Raw genomic sequence first — 24,282 nt, forward strand, 5'->3', positions numbered from 1 at the left:
TAACTATTTATGCAAAAAAAGAGAGTTAAAATTGTTACATAAATACCACTAAAAGCTTTCAATATATCATAATTGCCACTGCATTTTAGAAGATATCATAATTATGGTTGAGAGCCGACTTCCTCCTCCGCCATCTTCTTTGTCTTGCGCAGCATCCCAATATAGCCCACACCATCTCATTCACTTCTCTACGTCCTAAGGTTTTCCCCCATCAAGGTGGAGTTCACAAGCATGAGCCTCCTTGCTTGGGACAGCAAACTTTTCTTCCAACTAGTGAGCTTTCTCTTAGTTTGCTCTACCATATGTTGGTCCTCTCTGACTTTCACCCACATGTCTGAGATGAGCACACTAAGGTAGCGAAAAGGTATAACAACCACCTTTAATCCTAACACCTTGCTGAGCTACACTCTAATCTCCTCCTAGCAGCTGTTAGGAAGGTAAAGTTCTAACTTATTGAACATTACATTCTGGTTGGTGATCTTACCATAGTGGTCTAAGCAATCAAGATCGGGCGAGCATTGTTGGTCGCAGTCTCGGCTATGATAAACAGGATGCCCCCATAGAGTAAATAGGATAGGTGAACATCTCCAACCTTGAATCCTCTTAAACTCTCTCTTGTCCACCTTGTCGTTCAGCAGCCCGGATAATACTTGGGAGATCAGGATGAATAAGTAGGACGATAGTGGGTCGCCCTTTTCAACTGTTATGATTTTATGTTGGCTATTTGTTGATTATAGTTAATGGTGTTGCTGTGATTATGGTTTTGTATCACTACATGTGGATCCAATATTTATTTGAGTTGTTAGATAGCTAGAGTAGTCTGTAGTATGTACAAGTCGACTAGTCAGAGTCTGGTGCTGTGTTGACTTCCTATTAGACGAGGGTTTTATTGCATTTGTTATGAGTTTATTTTTCGCATGCACCTATCTACCTGTTAGTACTTGGATGGCTGTTTATATATGTCGCTCATATACTGTTGTCTCATTTCTTTGTTGTTGTTGTTGATATCTCTTATTGCCTTATTGGCTATTACTATTTTCTTAAACTCCTGTCTTGACATTCTCTGTCTGTTGTTTCTAATTTTTTTTCTTAGAGGAAGTATTGAATCATTTATTTCTTTACCTTTTCTATGTTCTCGGAGATGGTTTAATGTAGCTGCTTGCATTACTTCTTTTTCCCTGTTATTCTGAAGAGCCAGGAGAGGATAGCATTTGACTGTCAGCTGTGAAAATTGAAACAGTGTGTAAAAATGACCATGGGTCTCCAAATCCTCCCTATATGCAACTACTATCACTCCTTTCCCGCATCACCTTTCTGCCGTCATGGACGTTAATCAAGCGGCAGGAGGAATTTGGAGGTCAATGCGTCGTCAGAGGTGCAGCAGGTCGCCCAACCCACTGCCACATTATGCTTAGTCCCTGTTCACCGGGTCACTGTCCACGGCCGTCAACGTGGAGTCATTCATCAATTCATCGTACCTGAGGTATATTTATGTATATTTATAGCAATGAAGTAACACAATCATTTCCTTTTCATATTCTCTTTCACCTACTACTGCTTCTGCTTGTCGATCCGCAGGATCAATACATCCTATAAACGAATCCGAGAACATATCCCTTCCCTTTGCCTGCCGCCATGGTACTACTCCTCTGTGAATCGTGTTTGGATGTCATCCACTTCTAAACAAGTAGCTCTGTGATTTCCCCTATGCTCAATGCCTGCTTTCAATGAGCATTCCTTCCCTATTGTCTTCACTCCTTTCTTGCTTTTGCATTCTGTCCAATATGGATACCTCAGATCAAATTACTCACAATTTGTGGAGCTTGCCTCAGAGCATAATCATAGAAATTTAGCAAGTGTTCCACCTTTTTAAAGAAACAAGTCCATCTTCATGATGCCATGATAGTATCAGTATATTATCATCGTAAGCAGTTATGCTTAATCTTTTCTAATTTACCTAAGAAATTCAATTTAAAATAGGTGTGACTCTCTTAGTGTCTGTTTAGCTAAAATTCATCCTTGTTTGATGTAACCTAGTGAGGGGTCAGAAGTTCCTACTAATGCACTAGGAAAAACAAGATGATGCATCATGCATACTATTGTATGTGCTTCGTAATTTGCATCTCTTTAAGTTTTGATCCACTTATTTTTTTTCCTCTTATCTGTAATTACAACTAGATGCATTACTATCAGTTATCTTTTCCTGATCAGGTTGCTGTACCAGCTGTTCAGTCCGAATTAAATCTGGACAAATTAGACAACCTAAGGCTCTTGGAATATCTGCGGAACTAAGATCCAAGGTTCATTTCACTTATTTCATTGTGTTAGTTGCTCTAAAGATTGTCCTTAATAATAACAATTAGGCTCTCTTGGCATTCTCATTCTATGCCTTAAGACCTATATTCTGACCTCCAAGTTTATCTCAATTATGTGTTCGTTATCAACATGGACATAAATATATTGTAACACCTGTTAAAAAAAAAAAAAAATTTGCGCGTGCGCTGACTCTTTCTTCCCCCTTCCCCCACCTCTCACAGTCAGTTGCGAGAGGTGGGAGAGGAGTGCGCCGGAGTGGAGTTAACTCCACTCCGTTGCCCTCTCCACCTGTTCTCTATTTAATCCCCACTCCTTCCCCTCGAGTTTCTTTTCTTTCGCAACTTCCTCTTCTTCGCTCTTCTCTTCTCTCTTTTCTCTCCCGAGCCGCCGAAGTCCTCGTTGTGGGTAGCAAGTCACCAGAGCACCGGCAATCAACTAAAACCCCCTCACCTCGATCCTCAGGTTAGCCTTCATCCTCTCTTTAGTTCAATTTGAAAATAGCCTAGTTAATCATGCGTAATTAGGATTTTATTTTCGTTTGCTTTTGCTGGAGAAATTCGCCGACCGACGACCTCGGGTCGACCACCCACTGGTCCGGGAAGTTTCCCCGCTTCACCCCCTTGCTGTGGGTACCCAAATTGGGTACCCACGGGACACGAGGGAGGCAATGCCATGTCGCCTCCCACCGCCGGGTTTCTTTGACACAAACGGCCACCACCGGTGGTGGTGGCCTCACTCGTCAACCTCGGCTGACCCACTTCTTCACTTAGAAGAGGTAGATACCCGAGAAGAGGGCTTCGAGCCCACCTAGCACTGAGTTGAAAACTCCATGGCCATCGGCCATGGAGTTCCTCAACTCTCACCCTCCGGTCGCACTAGCTGGAGGTTCTGACCACTCCTACGCCCAAGTCGACCTAGTCAACTTAGGGAGGAGTTGCCGGAGCCGGGGGCTACCGGTGACGAGGATCACCGGCAGCAACACCCCTCTCCTCTATTTCTTCTTCTCTGGCAAGGAATCGAGGAGAAGTTGGGGTTGGGCCAACCCCACCCCCACTGCTCTCTCTCTCTCTCTCTGGGCTGTGGCGTGGGCTGCGCTGCAGCCCAGGTCCTCAGTTTCTCTAAGGCCTAGGTGGACTGGGCTCTAAAGCCCAGTCCACCCTACCGCAGCCCACCTCTTCACTCTATTGGACTAGGCTCCAGAGCCCAGTCCACCATATCACTCTATTGGACTGGCTCCAGAGCCCAGTCCACCATATCACCCTGCTAGACTGGGCCCTTGAGCCAGTCCAGAACACATTAGAACCTGGTGGGCTGCGGTAGGCCCGCAGCCCACCTCCTCATTCTGTTGGACTGGGCTCTTAAGCCCAGTCCACTGTCTCTAGTCCAGTGGGCTGCAGGTAGGTCTGCAGCCCACTCTCTCTCTCTCTCTCACCTAATTTCTTGGGCCTTATAACCCTAAGACTAATTTATTTATTTAGTCTGTTATTTTTAAAAAAAATTCTGTTAGCTACATAAATTGTAATTAATTAAACTTTCTTAACCATGTTATTTATAAAATTAGGATTTATACATAATTAAATTAGATATTTGAATTCATTAGTCTTTTCATTTATCTTCGACACTTACATTGTAAACGACTCTAAATGACCGTTATTTTTTTAAATTAAGACAAATAATATTTCGGACCTAGAAAATCAAACTTAAATTCATACAACCAGATAGTTAGTCTATAAGTCCATTAATCTTATGTTTATTTTATTTATAAATTATTAGATCCATTATTGTGCGGGAAGGATCGCGAAAATCAAGAAGAGCCGACTGATTAGGAGAGTAAGACTGATTCCAGAAATAACTCAGGCGAGTAGAATTCTATTATAGTCTTTAAAAAATGCATGTTTATGTCATTTCTTACCTGTGATAATTAAATGTCGTTTTCTTACTTGTGAAACTTATATGACATTTCATATTTGCATTTAATTACATGTCAATTCTTACTTGTATTATTTATCACTTAATGCACATGTATGATAGACTCTATGCTTGTTTATAATATCTGTTATTTGTGATGATTATGTTAAATAAATATTAGAGTTCATGGCACCACGTGCACGTATCACTATTAGTCAAGTCCCAATTAGGTAGTGCCCTTTTACCCACTCAACCCCGGGGTTAGGGGTAGAGTGTATATTATATAGTATTATATTAGCGGCCCACACTTGAGTATATTAGCGGCCCACACTTGAGGTCGGTAGCTAGTGGAGCATTCAAGTGATTACACTGCCCTAGTTGGAGACTTGACTAGTATGATATTAGAAAAGATGATTGAGAGGTAGGGATTGTAGTTCTAGAGGTACCCGTGGACGTAGGGTCAGGGCGTCTATTGAGCTGTGTGCTCTTATCAGCCGTATGTGATGATTTCGCTCTGTGCGATGATTACTAGAACGATGTTGATGGGCCTACAACTGGGGTCCTTAGTCTGATGGCTACAGACAACCGATCATATGCAGCGTCACCAGGCATGTATGGGCGATAATACCGCTAGTTGACTAGTCCCCCTCGATTTTTATGGTGCTTTGTGAGATATATTATTGTGACTCGACTCCTGTGTGGATTTCTATGTAAAATGAGCTATAATGATGAAAGCTATTAAAAGTCATAATGTATATTTTTCCCTGACATGTTATAAGTTGCATTTTTATTTATCATGTAATATTCTTAGATTATTATCAGATTTTACTTTCTGGGCCCCGTGCTCATCGTCATTTTTGGTGGAAATATTTCAAAGATGATTATAGAAGATGCGGACATCGAGGATTAGCAGATTCATTCCTTATTTTTAGCATTTGTTTATTCTATTATTTCAGTTGGACTTAGCCCCTGCGAGGGTATTTATGTTAATAAATTTGTGATGGACTTGTATTCCTAGAGGCTTGCTGAGGCCTGTGATATTATAATTCTGGATTATTTGTTGGATTATTATGGTATTTCTTGACTTATTCAGATACTTGGTGATATTATTTCACTGACAAATCACGTGGGAATCACGTGGACATGCTCCACGTGAAGAACACTTGAATTTTTGGAAGTGGATGTTTCATATATAAATGGGCCGCTGCTTAAGGAAAAAAAAAGAAAATTGTTATTTGAGATTCATTTTGACTCATGACCCTCTTAGTTATACCTTAGGCCAATGGATGAAACTGTATGAGGTGATGAATACATGAAGAACTGCAAGTAAACATGTAGCAAATTACCTGTTTAGCCTTTCATAAGAGGTAGAGAAATTAGGCTTCGACATTTTTGAAGTTCACATACCAAATTCACTAACAATCCTGTGTCTTGGATGATATTTTCGTGCTTAAAATAGAAGTATAGGTGCAACATTAAAGCTTTAATGTGGATGTTGTCTTAAAATTATAATAGCATGAGCATTTGAAAAATTAAAAGCTCCCCCCGAAAGTTGTTAGTTGTTACCTACTACCCCATTGTAAAATCTTAAAGTTATGAGGAAAGTATAGTCTTCTAAGTTTTATCTTGGTTTCTTATCCAGAAAATCAGAAAATTCACTTCATTTATTACATTTGCCATAGAAGAATATGTAAGCAATTCGTTTTCTCTTTCCATTGTATGTCTATTACCCCAGGTATTATTGGGATATTATTTTAGAGGACCACAAATCTTTCATTTTTAGTTATGAAAATTCCAAGAAAAAGGAAGATATGTAATTACCTGTATCAGTATATTGATCTAGGTTAGTTTTCAGTTTTTCACCTTGTTGGGAATCCATAACTCGCGATATGGAGACCTGGACTTGATCCTAAGATTGAAACAAGTTTCCTGACAGCTGACATGACACATTGAGATTTTAGGCGTTGATTTTAAAAACGAGAATTTACTGATTTATGCTTATGCTAATACATAAGGCCCTATCCAGGTACCTATAGAATGTCATTTTAGTTAATATTCTCACTATTTCAACTTCATTACCTTTTCTGTAGTTTTCCTCTGTTATAATCCGCATTGCTAGAGTTATTGAAGTGTGCAGGACATTAACTTTGATCTTTTCTATTAGGTTATGCTCTTCATTATCCTTTTTTTATGGTATTATAAACATTTTTCCGCACCTGTAGTATGTCTCAGAAGATTGAAACATCTTAAAGATTAAGACAAAATTGCTTTGACATTCTTTTCAGGGTTATGCATTGTTATGTGTTGGCTTCCCATCTTCTGATACTGAAGTTGAAACTCAAGATGAGGATGAGGTAGCACACTTTAAGAGGCAATCATGGAATTAGAGAAATTCCCTAGATATACTTGAACTAAGAACAGCTCACTATGCTATGCCAACACCAGTGTACCACTTATGACATGATATTTTCACTTTCTGCAGGTATATTGGCTCCAATTTGGAAGATATTTTGCACGAGGACCGATTGTGAGTATTTTGTGTTTCATATGTGAAAAATATGAGATGATACTAGATTAAAAAAGGGCAATAAATTTCTTATGCTGCTAAATGCTCAAAACATCTTGAGATTGTGGTACCTCAAAATTCCCTCACAATATGAAAATCTAACTTTTTGAATGAGTAACTTATCTTCCGTTGATTTCATCAGTGTTATTATGTTTAGAGTCGATCATATTTTACTCGTGTGGCCACAAGTTTTGTGTCATTCCAGATAGCTGCTTGTGAGATTCTTTTGCATATCATGCATAAAGATATGAACATTACTGTGATAGTTGCAGCATTACTTATTTTTTCAGAAGCATATTTTTAAAAGTCATAATTGAGCCATGATCTATCTAATCTGCAGGAAAGGGATGATTATAAACTGGAGCTGGCCATGGGTGATGAATGATTTGCATATCAAACCGCCCGTCTGTGTAATTGAAGACAAATAGGATATGTTCAGAGCCGTCTCTTTTCTTTTTGTCTTTCTGTATCCAATTTCATACATGGAATGCTGTACTTTTTGTCATATCAACGGAACTGGAAACAATATGTTCAAAGATGCATATACTGAACATCATATCTCATAATTATCATCTCCTGGCTTTCTTCAGAAGCATGATTATTCTGTGAACTGATGAAGTCTGCATTAAAAACCTCTTATTTTCTTGAGAGTATCAAGTTCATTTTGTGTTTATAGTTAATTTAACTTTTTGATATGCTAACTGACCGTTAAAAGAAATTATATTACAATAGAGTTTACTTTGGACCCAAATAAATTAGCTTCAGCATCATACATAGTTTCTTCTATGGGTCTCAACATGTCTAGTTTCTTTACAATTGGGGATGTTGTCATCAAAGATGATATCCTATGCCCCTGAAGACTGTGACTGGGTGGCAGATCTATGGGTGCTCATATTTAGTTATATAGGAAGAATTATTGAAAGAGATTAAGTGAGCCTTCTTCGCAATCAAAGTGTTGCATATTTAATAGTATTTATTTTGCCTTCGATGGCTATTGCATAGTTTTAATGGTCACTAAATATCAATAAGTACTAAATATATGGGCTTTTACACAATCATCATTCAACTCTTTTTAAATATTATAACTAAAGAGAATTCCTTGCTCTGTAAATATTATTTTCTTCCTACTAACTAGAATCAATTTCTTTATATAAATAGACTCTAGTTGTTCTCTCATATAAACAGTTAGTGGTATCATTAGTACAACCAAACATACGATTATGATTGATAAGAGTTTTGATCAAATTAGGTCTCCTTAGAAATTAAAATACTAGACCAAGTCAATGCCCCTCTAATTTAATATCTAAATGGATCTCTTTTGTTAAAAACACATCACCACCTCGTTGACTCGAAAAGAACACATTGACGCAGTTGGCGTGTTACATTAGATGTGAATCATTATCACAATCATGAGTTAGAATTTTATCCTAGGAATAATGTCAACGCTTAAAAAGTATCATTTGCAACCGGATAAATTAAAAAGATATATTGCTGGTAGATAATGTAGAGAGAGAGAGAGATAGAATTAGGACTGCTTTGGTCAAATACCAATAATTGAGACTGAAAAAATTTAGGGACAGATGGAATTAGGATAAGGGACTTCTTAAGTCAACATAATTAAATTCAGTGGAAGAGCAATATTAATCAGCTGATAGAAAATCAAATAAATTACGCAAACACCCACAAGATTATTTTAGGTAGAGAACTCCTATAAATCAAAAGTAAAAATAAAAAAAAAACTCCGAATCCTCTAATAAAAGGATTAAAACTAATATACAAACAAATATAGATACAATATACACTTATAGTCTGTCCGACCGCTCGACACCTACAGCTAATGATTGAAGTTATTTTCCATCACTGGACTTAGTGATAAACTACTCTCCTTGCACTAGATTGTTTAACTCCGCTCGAACTCGTATAGTAAAAAAGCTTGCATCTTAATACTCTCTTAAGACGATGACGTAGATGAACAGTTGTGAAACTTCCAAGATCATCACACTGTAGATCTAGTGAAGTAGTAGATCTCGGCCAAAAGTAATCTCCCCTCTTCCTGAGTGAAGCTCATATGATTTATGTGGAAAGATATCTCAAATGGTTTTCTAAAAGGCTTCCAAGGCATCCAAAGGCATGTGATTAATTCACAATATCTTTGTCCTCCTTATTAGACTAAGCATCTTTCTTCCAATAGGAATAGATCTTATTCAACTTCTGACTTTTAGCTCCTTAAATAGATATTAGGAACATTCTTAATCCGCGCTAGAATAAGTCATCAAAAGAATTCTCAAAACCATTCCTGATCCTGAACATTTCTTCGTTGCCTTGTGCATGCTATCCAAATTCCACTTGTCCTATTCGGACGCCAATAAAGTTTCCTTAAGTTTAAAACTAATTTTTAAGATATGCTTCTACTGAGAAAGAAAGAAAGAAAGAAGAAGCTCAAACAGGCGTTTGGTTTGAGAAAATGGGCCACATAACAGTGTAAATTATGTCGATAATGGATACTGTCACATGTCGATTGTCACAAGGTGGGAGTTGTTGGTAATCTAAAGTAATATCCACTTTTTTTATAGATAAGTATTATCCGCATGTTAACAGAGGGCGGAATGGATAACGTGGGATGCTCGTTGGATAATCTAATTAACTCAAGCAGTTCACCAAACATCCCCTGTTAATGAACGAAACCAAGCATTAGCTTTACTTTTCAGAAACCATGTATTATAGTTAACTCGTATCCTAAACATAGCCGTTTGTTTAGGGCCAGATCTCACTGGAATAACCCACTCGTCCAACACTACGTTCAAAAGGACATAGTTTTCCATAATAACCCTCGTGCTCAGAAATTTCTCACCAAGTGGGAGTATCCGATCTGCTATTCCTCTCGGTTCATATTAATACACCACCATGCACCATTCGTTCAATCACGTAATTAGAGAGCAAGTGTCTTAACAAACTACGCTTCGGAAGATATGGTGAATAAAATATGCCATCTAGCTACTTAAATCGATACCTTTCCAGTAGTTATCCATCTTGTTTTCATGATCATATATATATATATCTCAAAGCTTGATTATTCATGCAGGCTGGAATCGTGAAGGTGGGCAAGTGGGGAGGAGATGGTGGTTATCTGTTTGATATGGGAGCTGCCACGAGGGTGGTGGCTATCAGAGTACGCCATGGAGCTGCTATTGATGCCATCCAGATCTTGTACGAGAGCGACGGGAGCACTAAATGGACTCCTCAGTATGGTGGCAATGGAGGAGAGCTCACTGAGGTACGTGCATATCTATCAACTGTCATATTTGCTAGCTCTACTCTTCAGTTCGTCTATATATGTTGTTTGAGCTTTGGACGAAATAGTGCTTTATTTTCCTACAACGTAACATGAAATGCAGTGCTATTCCTTCACTTCGTCTTATTCAGCGAAAGTTCTTAGGGAACCCTGATATCTTCATCTATAATAAATTGTCACTGAGATCTAAATGGTTTTTACAATAATTAATCACCTTCCTTTTAATCCCTTTTGTTTCTAATATTGCTTTCGTTTCATTGCTTGTCTCTTTTAACAGATAACTCTGCAAGAAGGGGAGTTTCTTACATCAATATCAGGCTACTATGGTGATTTACAGAGCATAAATGTGGTTCGATCGCTTACTTTTGGCACCAATTTTAGCAGTACTTATGGACCCTATGGTGTAGAAGAGGGTACTCATTTCTCTGTTCCTCTGGAAGAGGGTAAGATTGTAGGCTTCTTTGGGCGATCTGGTGCACTTCTTGATGCAATTGGAGTTTACTTGGGCCCAAATTACTAATTAGCTTCAGTATCATATGTAGCTTCTTAAGAGGGAGGGTCTCCACTTGTCTGGCTTCTATAATAAATTGGGATATTGTCATCATAGATTATATCCTTTGGTGTGTGTGCAGTAAATAAATAAGGAGACCTCATACTTGTTTGTTGTTGTCCTTATCAATAAAATTATGGAGTGTGATGTTTAAGAAATTAATGGCGTTTTCTATTATTGAGTTTGTGACATGGATTTTTTGTTCTAGAATATCAATATTGATGATAATTAATCATCAATGAGTCCTAAATAATGCTCTAATTAAATTGTGGATCTTGCTTGAGAACTTTGATACAACACGAGCCCCTTTAACTATTTATGCAAAAAAAAAAAGTTAAAATTGTTACACAAATACCACTAAAAGCTTTCAAGATATCATAATTGCTACTGCATTTCAGAAGATATCATAATTACGGTTGAAAGCTGACTTCCTCCTCCGCCATCTTCTCTGCCTTGCGTAGCATCCCAATATAGCCCACACCATCTTATTCACCTCCTCTACGTCCTAAGGCTTTTCCCCATCAAGGTGGAGTTCACAAGCATGAGCCTCCTTGCTTGGGATAGCAAACTTTTCTTCCAACTAGTGAGCTTTCTCTTAGTGTGCTCTACCATATATTGGTCCTCTCTGACTTTCACCCTCTTGTCTGAGATGAGCACACCAAGGTAGTGAAAAGGTATAACAACCACCTTTAATCCTAACACCTTGCTGAGCTGCACTCTAATCTCCTCCTAGCAACTGTTAGGAAAATAAAGTTCTGACTTACTGAACATTACCTTCTGGTTGGTGATCTTACCATAGTGGTCTAGTCAATCCAAGATCGCGCGAGCATTGTTGGTCGCAGTCTCGGCTATGATAAACAGGATGTCCACATAGAGTAAATAGGATAGGTGAACATCTCCAACCTTGAATCCTCTTAAACTCTCTCTTGTCCACCTTGTCGTTCAGCAGCCCGGATAATACTTGGGAGATCAGGATGAATAAGTAGGACGATAGTGGGTCGCCCTGACAAAGACTTTAGGGCAGGATGATCCACTTCAAAGGGCTGTTGTTGATAAGAAAAGCGAAGCGAGGGGACGAGATACAAGCTTTCACCCATCCACACCACCTTGTCGGATACCCCATGCGCAAGCTTTTTTTTTTTTGACTGTCAAGGAGCTGTTCCTAGCTATGTAACAACTTCGTAATAGGCCTCTCTAGCGCGATCGCTTCATCGGCCGAGATACACAGTAGCGTGGGCCACTTGTTTCTCCCATAACCATGATCTTCCACTACACCCGAGAGACCTTGGTAGAAGGAGGTGAAAATTTGGCACACTTCGACGGGTTCCTGCACCCATCTCTCACCGTCACCCATTATACCTGGTATCTTGTTTCGTTGTCTTCACATGGTAGCCGAGATATGGAAGAATTTGGTATTTTGGTCTCCTTCTGCCGTCCACCTGAGACGGGACCGCTGCAGCCACTTCATGTTTAGCTGTCTATTGAGGACAGCTTTACGATTGTAGTAGCTTCTCAGACTCTTCAATCCTTCCTCCGATAGTTGGCCATTAGCATCCAACTCTTCTAGGTCTGCCAATTGGGTGTTGGTGTCCTTCAGTCGACGTTCTACGCACCCTACCGTCTCGCGACTCCACCTGTTCAAGCTCCTCCGAAGTTCACTGATGTGGTGCGTGAACGCGCGCATTGGATTGCCTCCGGCGTGCCGCGCCCATGTGTCTTCCACAATACTTTGACATTCCTCATATTCCATCCAGTAGAGTTCGAACCGGAAAGGTCTCCTCACCTTTGACGTTTCTAACGCACACTGAGAAGGAGCGGCGCGTGATCCGAGGCACCCCGGTCCAGATGCTGGACTTTGCATGCCGGGTGATCACTCACCCACTCCGTGTTACCCAGTGCCCTATCTAGACGAATCCACATGCGCCGATCACCCATTTGATTGTTGCACCATGTGTAGGGGATGCCTTCATACCCCAGGTCGCACAGCCCAGCTTCATCCACGAACTTCGCAAAGGCTTTGCACTTAGGCCCTAGGGTTACCGCTCCACTGCACCGCTTCTCCTGAGGGGAAAGGAAGGCATTGAAATCCCCTATTAGTGCCCACGACGTGTTGATTGTGGCCATGTGCATAAGTTCTTCCCATAGCTCTTTATGAGCTTCTATGTGAGTGCTAGCATAAACCATCGTCCAGATCCAGGTTTGCCCTGACGTGAGGGTGATGGTGAGGTGCACAGCATATCTAGATACAGCTGCCACATCCACCCACCCGATCTCCTTCTTCCAGAGAACCAGGATTCCTCCTGATCTGCCTTGAGCCGGAATGGCAAACTACGCCCATCCTCTTCCGAGCTTCTTTGTCACCTACTCAGCTTCGTCCCAGCTATTATGCGTCTCTAGCAAGGCTAACATGTCCAACTTGAGGTCCCGGATCATTACTCTACAGCGGTCTAGTGCCTCTTTCTTGCGGGCACCTCTGCAATTCCACACTAAGGTTTTTAACATTAAGAAACCCTTGGTTTGGCGAGAAGACGGGCTGTCAGTGAGTCCGTCCTCTCTTGGAGGTAGGTATGCCCTTACTTCCTCCATTGATATCTTCATTTGGATCCTCCAGGTCCATGGCATCCGCACCGGGAGCAGTAGTTCCGTTGCTTGCCACCAGGGCCAGCTGTAACTATCTCTCATCCCCTTCCTTGTCTTCCTCCTCCCGCTCAGCCAGCAGTAAGCACCGCTTAACCCTCTCCGCCGTTTCCCCATGCTTGTCCGGTCGGTTCGTCTTTTGCACTTAGGAGGGTGTATAGCCTGCCGTGACTATCCCATCTTGTAAAATATGCGCCGGGTATTCACTAGTAATGCTCCGTCTCATCCTGCATTAATTGGTCCCCTTCTATGTCGGCATCTCGTTCCTCCATCCGTACATCCTTCTGCATCTCACCGTTGGATTGCCTCTTATGCGCGGGACCATCAGCCCGATCTGCAATCATCACTCCTCCTAGCCTGATTGGCTTTAGTTTCGAGGTATCCCTCTTCGTTGTTTCCTCTCCTAGGTTCACCTCTACGACCTTCTTGAGCTTCTCAACGTGCTCACGTTCTGCATGGGGAGCATGCGCCCAACGTAGGCTGGACATTTCCATGCTAACTCCTCCATCTGCCCTCCTGCTGGTGCTGGCCTGCTAGTGATCTTTGCCATATTGGCTTGCGATCTTCTCCTTGTCCTGAGCAGTGTTGACCCTCTGATATTGTTTCCTATCTCTCTGATTTTTTGTCTGTTCTTTCTCTGGTGCTATTGGAACCTGGCCTTTCCTCGCTCCTGCAATATTTCGATTGAAGTCACTAGTTCCTTTTCCTCTCTGGGTAACCTGCCACCTAGGCTTCCTTTGAACAGTGCACCATGGACCATAGTACGAGTTGTCTTCCTCCTCTGGCGGATTAGGGTTTGGCCTTTGGTGGTCTCCACATCCTTCACCATCTTTGGTCGCCGGTGGCTCATCCGATCTGTCTTTTGGCTTGAACTCACACTCTTCCACCTTATGCCCTATCCTTCCACACTTGAAACAGAATTTTGGGATGCTTTCATACATAACTCTCTGGTCAACTCTCTCTTTCTTTGGCCCTAGCCAGACCGCTGTTTTCAAAGGCTTGCTGAGGTCCACCTCAATGCACACCCGGGCAAATCTGCTTCTGGAGTGGTCCAAAATTATTTCATCCACCCGTAGCGGTCTGGCAAAAATTAATAATTTTGTGGTTCCATGTTTGAGCTCATCCGTGAAATAGATAGATAAAGTTTCCAATCCTGCAGCGAGAAGCAAAGGGAGGCCCAGTCCCCAACCTCCACCCCACTCGAACTAATCCTTCCACTCCAAACCTCCACTCTTGTCGACGTGTACTCCATGTAGACCGGTCGACTGGCACCCACTTGGACACCAGATGAGCAGCATCCCTCCGCATTAGGAGTTGCTCGTAATTGAAGTATGATCCACTTGTTAATGGAGGGCGAGTTAGGTAGGAAGCTCACTCGTCCAATACTACTGCAAAAGGGCATAGTTTTCCACAATAACTCTCATCCTACTGCACAAGACCTTACGATCCAAGCAAGAGTAAGAATAGCCCGTCATCTCGCTTCGTATAAATACACCACCATCCACAATTAATCCCATCACGTATGTCTATTACTCCAGGTATTATTGGGATATTATTTTAGAGGACCACAAATCTTTCACTTTTAGTTATGAAAATTCCAAGAAAAAGGAAGATATGTAATTACCTGTATCAGTATATTGATCTAGGTTAGTTTTCAGTTTTTCACCTTGTTGGGAATCCATAACTCGCGATATGGAGACTTGGACTTGATCCTAAGATTGAAACAAGTTCCTGACAGCTGACATGACACATTGAGATTTTAGGCGTTGATTTTAAAAACGAGAATTTACTGATTTATGCTTATGCTAATACATAAGGCCCTATCCAGGTACCTACCTATAGAATGTCATTTTAGTTAATATTCTCACTATTTCAACTTCATTACCTTTTCTGTAGTTTTCCTCTATTATAATCCGCATTGCTAGAGTTATTGAAGTGTGCAGGACATTAACTTTGATCTTTTCTATTAGGTTATGCTCTTCATTATCCTTTTTTTATGGTATTATAAACATTTTTCCGCACCTATAGTATGTCTCAGAAGATTGAAACATCTTAAAGATTAAGACAAAATTGCTTTGACATTCTTTTCAGGGTTATGCATTGTTATGTGTTGGCTTCCCATCTTCTGATATTGAAGTTGAAACTCAAGATGAGGATGAGGTAGCACACTTTAAGAGGCAATCATGCAATTAGAGAAATTCCCTAGATATACTTGAACTAAGAACAGCTCACTATGCTATGCCAACACCAGTGTACCACTTATAACATGATATTTTCACTTTCTGCAGGTATATTGGCTCCAATTTGGAAGATATTTTGCACGAGGACCGATTGTGAGTCTTTGTGTTTCATATGTGAAAATATGAGATGATATTAGATTAAAAAAGGGCAATAAATTTCTTATGCTGCTAAATGCTCGAAACATCTTGAGGTTGTGGTATCTCAAAATTCCCTCACAATCTGAAAATCTAACTTTTTGAATGAGTAACTTATCTTCCGTTGATTTCATCAGTGTTATTATGTTTAGAGTCGATCATATTTTACTCATGTGGCCACAAGTTGTGTCATTCCAGATAGCTGCTTGTGAGATTCTTTTGCATATCATGCATAAAGATATGAACATTACTGTGATAGTTGCAGCATTACTTATTTTTTCAGAAGCATATTTTTAAAAGTCATAATTGAGCCATGATCTATCTAATCTGCAGGAAAGGGATGATTATGCACTGGAGCTAGCCATGGGTGATGAATGATTTGCGTATCAAACCGCCCATCTGTGTAATTGAAGACAAATAGGATATGTTCAGAGCCCTCTTTTCTTTTTGTCTTTCTGTATCCAATTTCATACATGGAATGCTGTACTTTTTGTCATATCAACGGAACTGGAAACAATATGTTCAAAGATGCATATACTGAACATGATATCTCATAATCTTATCATCTCCTGGCTTTCTTCAGAAGCATGATTATTCTGTGAACTCATGAAGTCTGCATAAAAAATCTCTTATTTTCTTGAGAGTATCAAGTTTATTTTGCGTTTATAGTTAATTTAACATTTTGATATGCTAACTGACCGTTAAAAGAAATTATATTACAATAGAGTTTACTTTGGACCCAAATAAATTAGCTTCAGCATCATACATAGTTTCTTCTGTGGGTCTCAACATGTCTAGTTTCTTTACAATTGGGGATGTTGTCATCAAAGATGATATCCTATGCCCCTGAAGACTGACTGGGTGGCAGATCTTTGGGTGCTCATATTTAATTATATAGGAAGAATTATTGAAAGAGATTAAGTGAGCCTTCTTCGCAATCAAAGTGTCGAATATTTAATAGTATTTATTTTGCCTTCGATGGCTATTGCGTAGTTTTAATGATCACTAAATATCAATAAGTACTAAATATATGGGCTTTTACACAATCATCATTCAAATCTTTTTAAATATCATAACTAAAGAGAATTCCTTGCTCTGTAAATATTATTTTCTTCCTACTAACTAGAATCAATTTCTTTATATAAATAGACTCTAGTTGTTCTCTCATATAAACAGTTAGTGGTATTATGATTGATAGAGTTTTGATCAAACTAGGTCTCCTTAGAAATTAAAATACTAGACCAAGCCAATGCCCCTCTAATTTAATTTCTAAATGGATCTCTTTTGTTAAAAACACATCACCACCTCGTTGACTCGAAAAGAACACATTGACGCAGTTGGCGTGTTACATTAGATGTGAATCATTATCACAATCATGAGTTAGAATTTTATCCTGAGAATAATGTCAACGCTTAAAAAGTATCATTTGCAACTGGATAAATTAAAAAGATATATTGCAGGTAGATAATGTAGAGAGAGAGAGATAGAATTAGGACTGATTTGGTCAAATACCAATAATTGAGAGTGAAAAAATTTAGGGACAGATGGAATTACGATAAGAGGACTTCTTAAGTCAACATAATTAAATTCAGTGGAAGAGCTATTAATCAGCTGATAGAATAATCAAATAAATTACGCAAACACCCACAAGATTATTTTAGGTAGAGAACTCCTATAAATCAAAAGTAAAAATAAAAAAAAAACTCCGAATCCTCTAATAAAAGGATTAAAACTAATATACCAACAAATATAGATACAATATACACTTATAGTCTGTCCGACCGTTCGACACCTACAGCTAATGATTGAACTTATTTTCGATCACTGGACTTAGTGATAAACTACTCTCCTTGCACTAGATTGTTTAACTCCGCTCAAACTCGTATAGTAAAAAAGCTTGCATCTTAATACTCTCTTAAGACGTTGACGTAGATGAACAGTTGTGAAACCTCCAAGATCATCACACTGTAGATCTAGTGAAGAAGTAGATCTCGGCTAAAAGTAATCTCCCCTCTTCCTGAGTAAAGCTCATATGATTTATGTGGAAAGATATCTCAAATGGTTTTCTAAAAGGCTTCCAAGGCATCCAAAGGCATGTGATTAATTCACAATATCTTTGTCCTCCTTATTAGACTAAGCATCTTTCTTCCAATAGGAATAGATCTTATTCAACTTCTGACTTTTAGCTCCTTAAATAGATATTAGGAACATTCTTAATCCGCGCTAGAATAAGCCATCAAAAGAATTCTCAAAACCATTCCTGATTCTGAACATTTCTTCGTTGCCTTGTGCATGCTATCCAAATTCCACTTGTCCAATTCGGACGCCAATAAAGTTTCCTTAAGTTTAAAACTAATTTTTAAGATATGCTTCTACTGAAAAAGAAAGAAAGAAGAAGCTCAAACAGGCGTTTGGTTTGAGAAAATGGGCCACATAACAGTGTGAATTATGTCGATAATGGATACTGTCACATGTCGATTGTCACAAGTTGGGAGTTGTTGGTAATCTAAAGTAATATCCACTTTTTTTATAGATAAGTATTATCCGCATGTTAACAGAGGGCGGAATGGATAACGTGGGATGCTCGTTGGATAATCTTCACCAAACGTCCCCTGTTGATGAACGAAACCATGCATTAGCTTTACTTTTCAGAAACCATGTATTATAGTTAACTCGTATGCTAAACATAGCCGTTTGTTTAGGGCCAGACCTCACTGGAATAACCCACTCGTCCAACACTACGTTCAAAAGGACATAGTTTTCCATAATAACCCTCGTGCTCATAAACTTCTCACCAAGTGGGACTATCCGATCTGCTATTCCTCTCGGTTCATATAAATACACCACCATGCACCATTCGTTCAATCACGTAATTAGAGAGCAAGTGTCTTAACAAACTACGCTTCAGAAGATATGGTGAATAAAATATGCCATCTAGCTACTTAAATCGATACCTTCCCAGTACTTATCCATCTTGTTTTCATGATCATATATATATATCTCAATGCTTGATTATTCATGCAGGCTGGAATCGTGAAGGTGGGAAAGTGGGGAGGAGATGGTGGTTATCTGTTTGATATGGGAGCTGCCACAAGGGTGGTGGCTATCAGAGTACGCCATGGAGCTGCTATTGATGCCATCCAGATCTTGTACGAGAGCGACGGGAGCACTAAATGGACTCCTCAGTATGGTGGCAATGGAGGAGAGCTCACTGAGGTACGTGCATATCTATCAACTGTCATATTTGCTAGCTCTACTCATCAGTTCGTCTGTATATGTTGTTTCTTGAGCTTTGGACGAAATAATGCTTTATTTTCCTACAACGTAACATGAAATGCAGTGCTATTCCTTCACTTCGTCTTATTCAGCGAAAGTTCTTATGGAACCCAGATATCTTCATCTGTAATAAATTGTCAATGAGATCTAAATCGTTTTTACAATAATTAAGCACCTTACTTTTAATCCCTTTTGTTTCTAATATTGCTTTCGTTTCACTGCTTGTCTCTTTTAACAGATAGCTCTGCAAGAAGGGGAGTTTCTTACATCAATATCAGGCTACTATGGTGATTTACAGAGCATAAATGTGGTTCGATCGCTTACTTTTGGCACCAATTTTAGCAGTACTTATGGACCCTATGGTGTAGAAGAGGGTACTCATTTCTCTGTTCCTCTGGAAGAGGGTAAGATTGTAGGCTTCTTTGGGCGATCTGGTGCACTTCTTGATGCAATTGGAGTTTACTTGGGCCCAAATTACTAATTAGCTTCAGTATCATATGTAGCTTCTTAGGAGGGTCTCCACTTGTCTGGCTTCTATAATAAATTGGGATATTGTCATCATAGATTATATCCTTTGGTGTGTCTGCAATAACTAAATAAGGAGACCTCATACTTGTTTGTTGTTGTCCTTATCAATAAAATTATGGAGTGTGATGTTTAAGAAATTAATGGCGTGTTCTATTATTGAGTTTGTGGCATGGATGTTTTGTTCTCGAATATCAATATTAATGATAATTAATCATCAATGAGTACTAAATAATGCTCTAATTAAATCGTGGATCTCGCTTGAGAACTCTGATACAACACGAGCCCTTTAACTATTTATGCAAAGAAAAAGTTAAAATTGTTACATAAATACCACTAAAAGCTTTCAAAGATATCATAATTGCCACTGCATTTTAGAAGATATCATAATTATAGTTGAGAGCAGACTTCCTCCTCTTTCCCCATCAAGATGGAGTTGACAAGCATGAGCCTCCTTGCTTGGGACAGCAAACTTTTCTTCCAACTAGTGAGCTTTCTCTTAGTGTGCTCTACCATATATTGGTCCTCTCTGACTTTCACCCTCTTGTCTGAGATGAGCACACCAAAGTAGCGAAAAAGGTATAACAACCACCTTTAATCCTAACACCTTGCTGAGCTGCACTCTAATCTCCTCCTAGCAACTGTTAGGAAAATAAAGTTCTGACTTACTGAACATTACCTTCTGGTTGGTGATCTTACCATAGTGGTCTAGGCAATCCAAGATCGCGCGAGCATTGTTGGTCGCAGTCTCGGCTATGATAAACAGGATGTCCACATAGAGTAAATGGGATAGGTGAACATCTCCAACCTTGAATCCTCTTAAACTCTCTCTTGTCCACCTTGTCGTTCAGCTGCCCGGATAATCCTTGGGAGATCAGGATGAATAAGTAGGACGATAGTGGGTCGCCCCGACGAAGACTCTAGGGCAGGATGATCCACTTCAAAAGGCTGCCGTTAATAAGAAAAGCAAAGCGAGGGGACGAGATACAAGCTTGCACCCATCCACACCACCTTGTCAGATACCCCATGCGCAAGCTCATGTCCATTGCAAGAGCGCAAAGGCAAGGATGCTCATTGGATTCCCTACTAGGAAAAGTGTTGTAAATCATTACTTGCCTTCTAACCACATACAATTAATAATTTCGTGGTTCCACGTTTGAGCTCATCTGTGAAATAGATAGATCTAGTTTCCAATCCCGCAGCGAGAAGCAAAGGGAGGCCCAGGCCCCAACCTCCACCCCACTCGAACTAATCCTTCCACTCCAAACCTCCACTCTCATCAACGTGTACTCCACGTAGACCGGTCGAGTGACACCCACTTTGACACCAGATGAGCAGCATCCCTCCGCATTAGGAGTTGCTCGTAATTGAAGTATGATCCACTTGTTAATGGAGGGCGAGTTAGGTAGGAAGCTCACTCGTCCAATACTACTGAAAAAGGACATAGTTTTCCACAATAACCCTCATCCTCCTGCACAAGACCTTACGATCCAAGCAAGAGTAGGAATAGCCCGAGATGCTATTCGTCTCGCTTCGTATAAATACACCACCATCCATAATTAATCCCATCACGTACGTGAAGAGCTCGTACCTCTCAGCAAATTACACTACAGCTCACAAGCCATGGTGAATATATAATTTGCCACTACACTTTTAAACGATATTTTCTACTAGTTATCCATCTTGGTTCGATGATGTCTCAAGGCTTATTACCCATATGTTATATATCGATGCAGGCCGGAGTTGTGAAGGTGGGTAAGTGGGGAGGAGATGGTGGGAATCCGTTTGATATGGGGGCTGCCACAAGGCTGCTGGATATCAGAATACGCCATGGAGGTGCCATTGATGCCATCCAGATTATGTACGTGAAGGACGGGAAGATCCAATGGACTCCTCAGTACGGTGGCAATGGTGGAGATCTCACTGAGGTGATTTACTCGATCTCCAATGCATTCCGGATAGCTTTATCTCTAACGAAATTTCACTAAGCTCTAAACGGTTATTTGAATAACAAGGCACCGTGTTTGTAATACCTTTTGTTTGTTCTCACAGATAACTCTCCAGGAAGGGGAGTTCCTTAGATCAATATCAGGCTACTATGGTAATTTTCAGGACATGCATTTAGTCCGATCACTTACTTTTGCCACCAATTTAAGCACTTACGGACCCTACGGTGAGCAAGAGGGGACTACTTTCTCTATTCCACTGGAGGACGGCAAGATCGAAGGCTTCTTCGGGCGATATGGTAGACTTCTTGATGCAGTTGGAGTTTACGTGGGCCCAAAATAATTAGCTTGAGCATCATGCTTTGTTCCTCAATTTGGAGAGGTCTCCACTTGAATGGCTCCTATAATAAATGGGATATTATCATAGTAGATGCATGATATCCTATACGTGTATACTGTGTGGTTGAAGATAGTTGTGTTCAATAAAATAGTGTAAAATAAAGAAAAGAGAAACAGTCGTGTTTTCGTTTCTGTATTGTAATAAATAAGGAGATCTCATGCTTATCTTTTTTTATGCTTAACTTTATCAATCATTAATAATACTATGAATTGCGATTAGGGGTGAAAACGGATCGGATACGGATCGGATAGTGCTCAACCCATATTAAGATCCATATTTTTTAATCCGAATATAGATTCGGATATGGATATTGGACGGATAGCAAAATTTAAATCATAACTAAACGGATCTTAAATAGATATTGGTTGAATTTAAAAGAATTATAATATTTTATTTAAATATAATTAATACAAAAATATTAAGAGTTTTACAACAAATAAATTTTTTATATGTCAAATATATAAAATTAGAAAAAGTAATCTCTATAAATAATATATAATGTATTATTAGTAATAATATTAATATTTACTATTTAAATAAGTAAACTAAAAACTATAAATCATTTAAAATAATATGCGGGTAAACGGATATCCAATATCACAATCCGAATTAGAAAAATATATTCGACCCGTATCCGAATCCGTATCTGAATTTTTTTTAAAAACTCTATCAGTATGATAGAAATTTTCTATCCGAATCCGATCTGAATCGGATCAGATAGCGGGTCCAATCGGAGTTAATCCGACCCGTTTTCACCCCCTAATTGCAATGTTTGAGAAGCTAGAAATAGTTATCCAATCGAAAACCTTAAGCCCTTTTAAGTTTACATGAGTCTAGTTTACCACAGATGGAGAAAAATTAGAGTCAACACTCCTCCCCCAACAGTTAATGCAAGACAACAAGATTAAATTTTTTTAGCAATTAAAATAATACAAACAATTAATGCAAGATGGCATGATCAGACTTCTGTTATCTCTCTCCTCTGTCTCTCTACTCCATTGTCATCTCTCTCCTCTGTTTTTCTACTCCATTGTCATCTCTCTCTCCTATATTCCTCTATTTCTATGTTCGAAATGATTGGATTTCTTTTTTCCAAAATCCACGACTCTACCCACTCTATCCATCAAAACTACTTCAACCTTTTTCTTCCTCCTCCCTCGTTTCCCTTCCCAATCCCTCCCCTTGACTTCTTCCTCCACCATGATCTCCAACATCAAACTCACAGTACCACCACCGAGCTCAACTTAGGCTTTGTGTTATCTTCTTCTATCTCTGTTCTCCAAATAATAATTTACAGCTTGAACACCCTTACTATGGGTGCTCTCCATCGATCCCTACGGCGATGAAGGGCCACTTGCTCGACTAAAGAAAATAAACTCGTTCATAGGTCTGAGGCAAGCCGAGCCTGAACAGAAATCCCTATCCTATCAACTAAATAAGGCAACCGGTGTCTAAAATGGGCTTGTGCTCTATGCATTGTAAATAATGGACAGCAATATCAACATGAAGGAAAGCATAAATAAATGTATATTGCATAATGGACTGGTGTACTCCATATGCTTCTCAAATCAGGGCGTTGCATGTCATTTTGTGCTACATTGTGGCTTTATTCCTTGCTCTTGCACTAGTTGCATCCACTGGATTGCGCCGCCCTAGTTGTTCATCCATAGGATCGGAGAGTAGTTGCATCCACTGGATTGCTTCACCCTAGGTGCACTAGTTGAATCCACCGTTTCCTGAGACCGGTCCTAGGGATGATAATAATTGATTATAAACGTGTCAGATTATTTTGACCCTATCTGATTCTATATAGGTTAAATCCAATCCAATCCTGTCCAACTCAACCCGCCCCGCTAACCCAGTTTAACCCTACCTCATAAATGACAAATCTAGGAAGGGAGGACAGGATAAAGTGGAAGTATGCACTCACTAGTTGAATGAGATTTCACTCTATTCTTTCCATTGATCATCTATTTATATTTATATATTACAATTTATAATTTATAGAAGGAGATAAGGTAACGTTCCTATTCCATACAAGGAATATATATAAAGCAGAATCATGCTTGAAATTACTATACCGGCTGTCATATAAAGAGGGAATGTACTAGCTGTCATGATTAGGCATGGCAATGACCACGTTAATGACAGATTATATGCAATTTCCTTTATATGCTCGCAAGATGGTGGTGCCACTAGCAACTCCTATCTTGGAACGTAGAAGCTGAAATCGTTGCCTAGATAGAGGTTTAGTGAGTAGATCTGCTAGTTGATCAATAAAATTAACATGCGAGACTTGAAGATGACCTTTATTAACTAATTCCTGAACAAAATGAAGATCAATTGCTATATGCATCATCCTGGAATGTTGAACCTGATTGAGACTGAGATGTGTAGCACCAATATGATCACACATTAGTAGTGGGTGATTAGATATTTGAATACCAAGTTCAACAAAGAGTGATTGAAGCCATACAATTTCAATTGCTAC

General features: G+C 39.5%; 3 protein-coding genes and 1 pseudogene across 4 annotated transcripts; all 4 read left to right on the forward strand.

Annotated features, from left to right (window-relative positions):
- Nucleotides 1-330: 330 nt before the first annotated feature.
- On the forward strand, nucleotides 331-16,080 carry LOC140762177 (ferredoxin C 2, chloroplastic-like; annotated as a pseudogene).
- Nucleotides 9,608-10,790, forward strand: LOC140763489 (protein GOS9-like). Of its 2 annotated transcripts, none has more exons than XM_073101698.1 (3): nucleotides 9,608-9,762; nucleotides 9,873-10,064; nucleotides 10,360-10,790. In XM_073101698.1, the coding sequence occupies exons 1-3, from the start codon at nucleotides 9,760-9,762 to the stop codon at nucleotides 10,600-10,602; spliced, it is 438 nt and encodes a 145-aa protein (XP_072957799.1). In that variant the 5' UTR covers nucleotides 9,608-9,759; the 3' UTR covers nucleotides 10,603-10,790. The 2 variants fall into 2 exon arrangements, with proteins under 2 accessions (XP_072957799.1, XP_072957800.1); XM_073101699.1 differs by having other exon boundaries at nucleotides 9,732-9,807.
- Nucleotides 16,081-18,498: 2,418 nt separating the features above from the next.
- On the forward strand, nucleotides 18,499-19,585 carry LOC140763565 (protein GOS9-like). The gene is made up of 3 exons (XM_073101812.1): nucleotides 18,499-18,560; nucleotides 18,669-18,860; nucleotides 19,159-19,585. Exons 1-3 carry the CDS (start codon nucleotides 18,558-18,560, stop codon nucleotides 19,399-19,401), a joined length of 438 nt encoding a protein of 145 aa, XP_072957913.1. The 5' UTR covers nucleotides 18,499-18,557; the 3' UTR covers nucleotides 19,402-19,585.
- Nucleotides 19,586-20,906: 1,321 nt separating this feature from the next.
- Nucleotides 20,907-21,934, forward strand: LOC140763669 (protein GOS9-like). The gene is made up of 3 exons (XM_073101956.1): nucleotides 20,907-21,071; nucleotides 21,182-21,373; nucleotides 21,498-21,934. Exons 1-3 carry the CDS (start codon nucleotides 21,069-21,071, stop codon nucleotides 21,732-21,734), a joined length of 432 nt encoding a protein of 143 aa, XP_072958057.1. The 5' UTR covers nucleotides 20,907-21,068; the 3' UTR covers nucleotides 21,735-21,934.
- The last annotated feature ends 2,348 nt before the right edge of the window (nucleotides 21,935-24,282 follow it).

This window comes from Typha angustifolia, chromosome 7 (assembly GCF_048772165.1).
Source record: "Typha angustifolia cultivar Huaian chromosome 7, ASM4877216v1, whole genome shotgun sequence".
Taxonomy (NCBI): domain Eukaryota; kingdom Viridiplantae; phylum Streptophyta; class Magnoliopsida; order Poales; family Typhaceae; genus Typha; species Typha angustifolia.

Coding starts and splice junctions, on each gene's coding strand:
- LOC140763669 (XM_073101956.1), top strand. Junction 21,374..21,497: donor ATGGTGGAGATCTCACTGAG/GTGATTTACTCG, acceptor TTGTTCTCACAG/ATAACTCTCCAGGAAGGGGA.
- LOC140763565 (XM_073101812.1), top strand. Junction 18,861..19,158: donor ATGGAGGAGAGCTCACTGAG/GTACGTGCATAT, acceptor CTCTTTTAACAG/ATAGCTCTGCAAGAAGGGGA.
- LOC140763489 (XM_073101698.1), top strand. Junction 10,065..10,359: donor ATGGAGGAGAGCTCACTGAG/GTACGTGCATAT, acceptor CTCTTTTAACAG/ATAACTCTGCAAGAAGGGGA.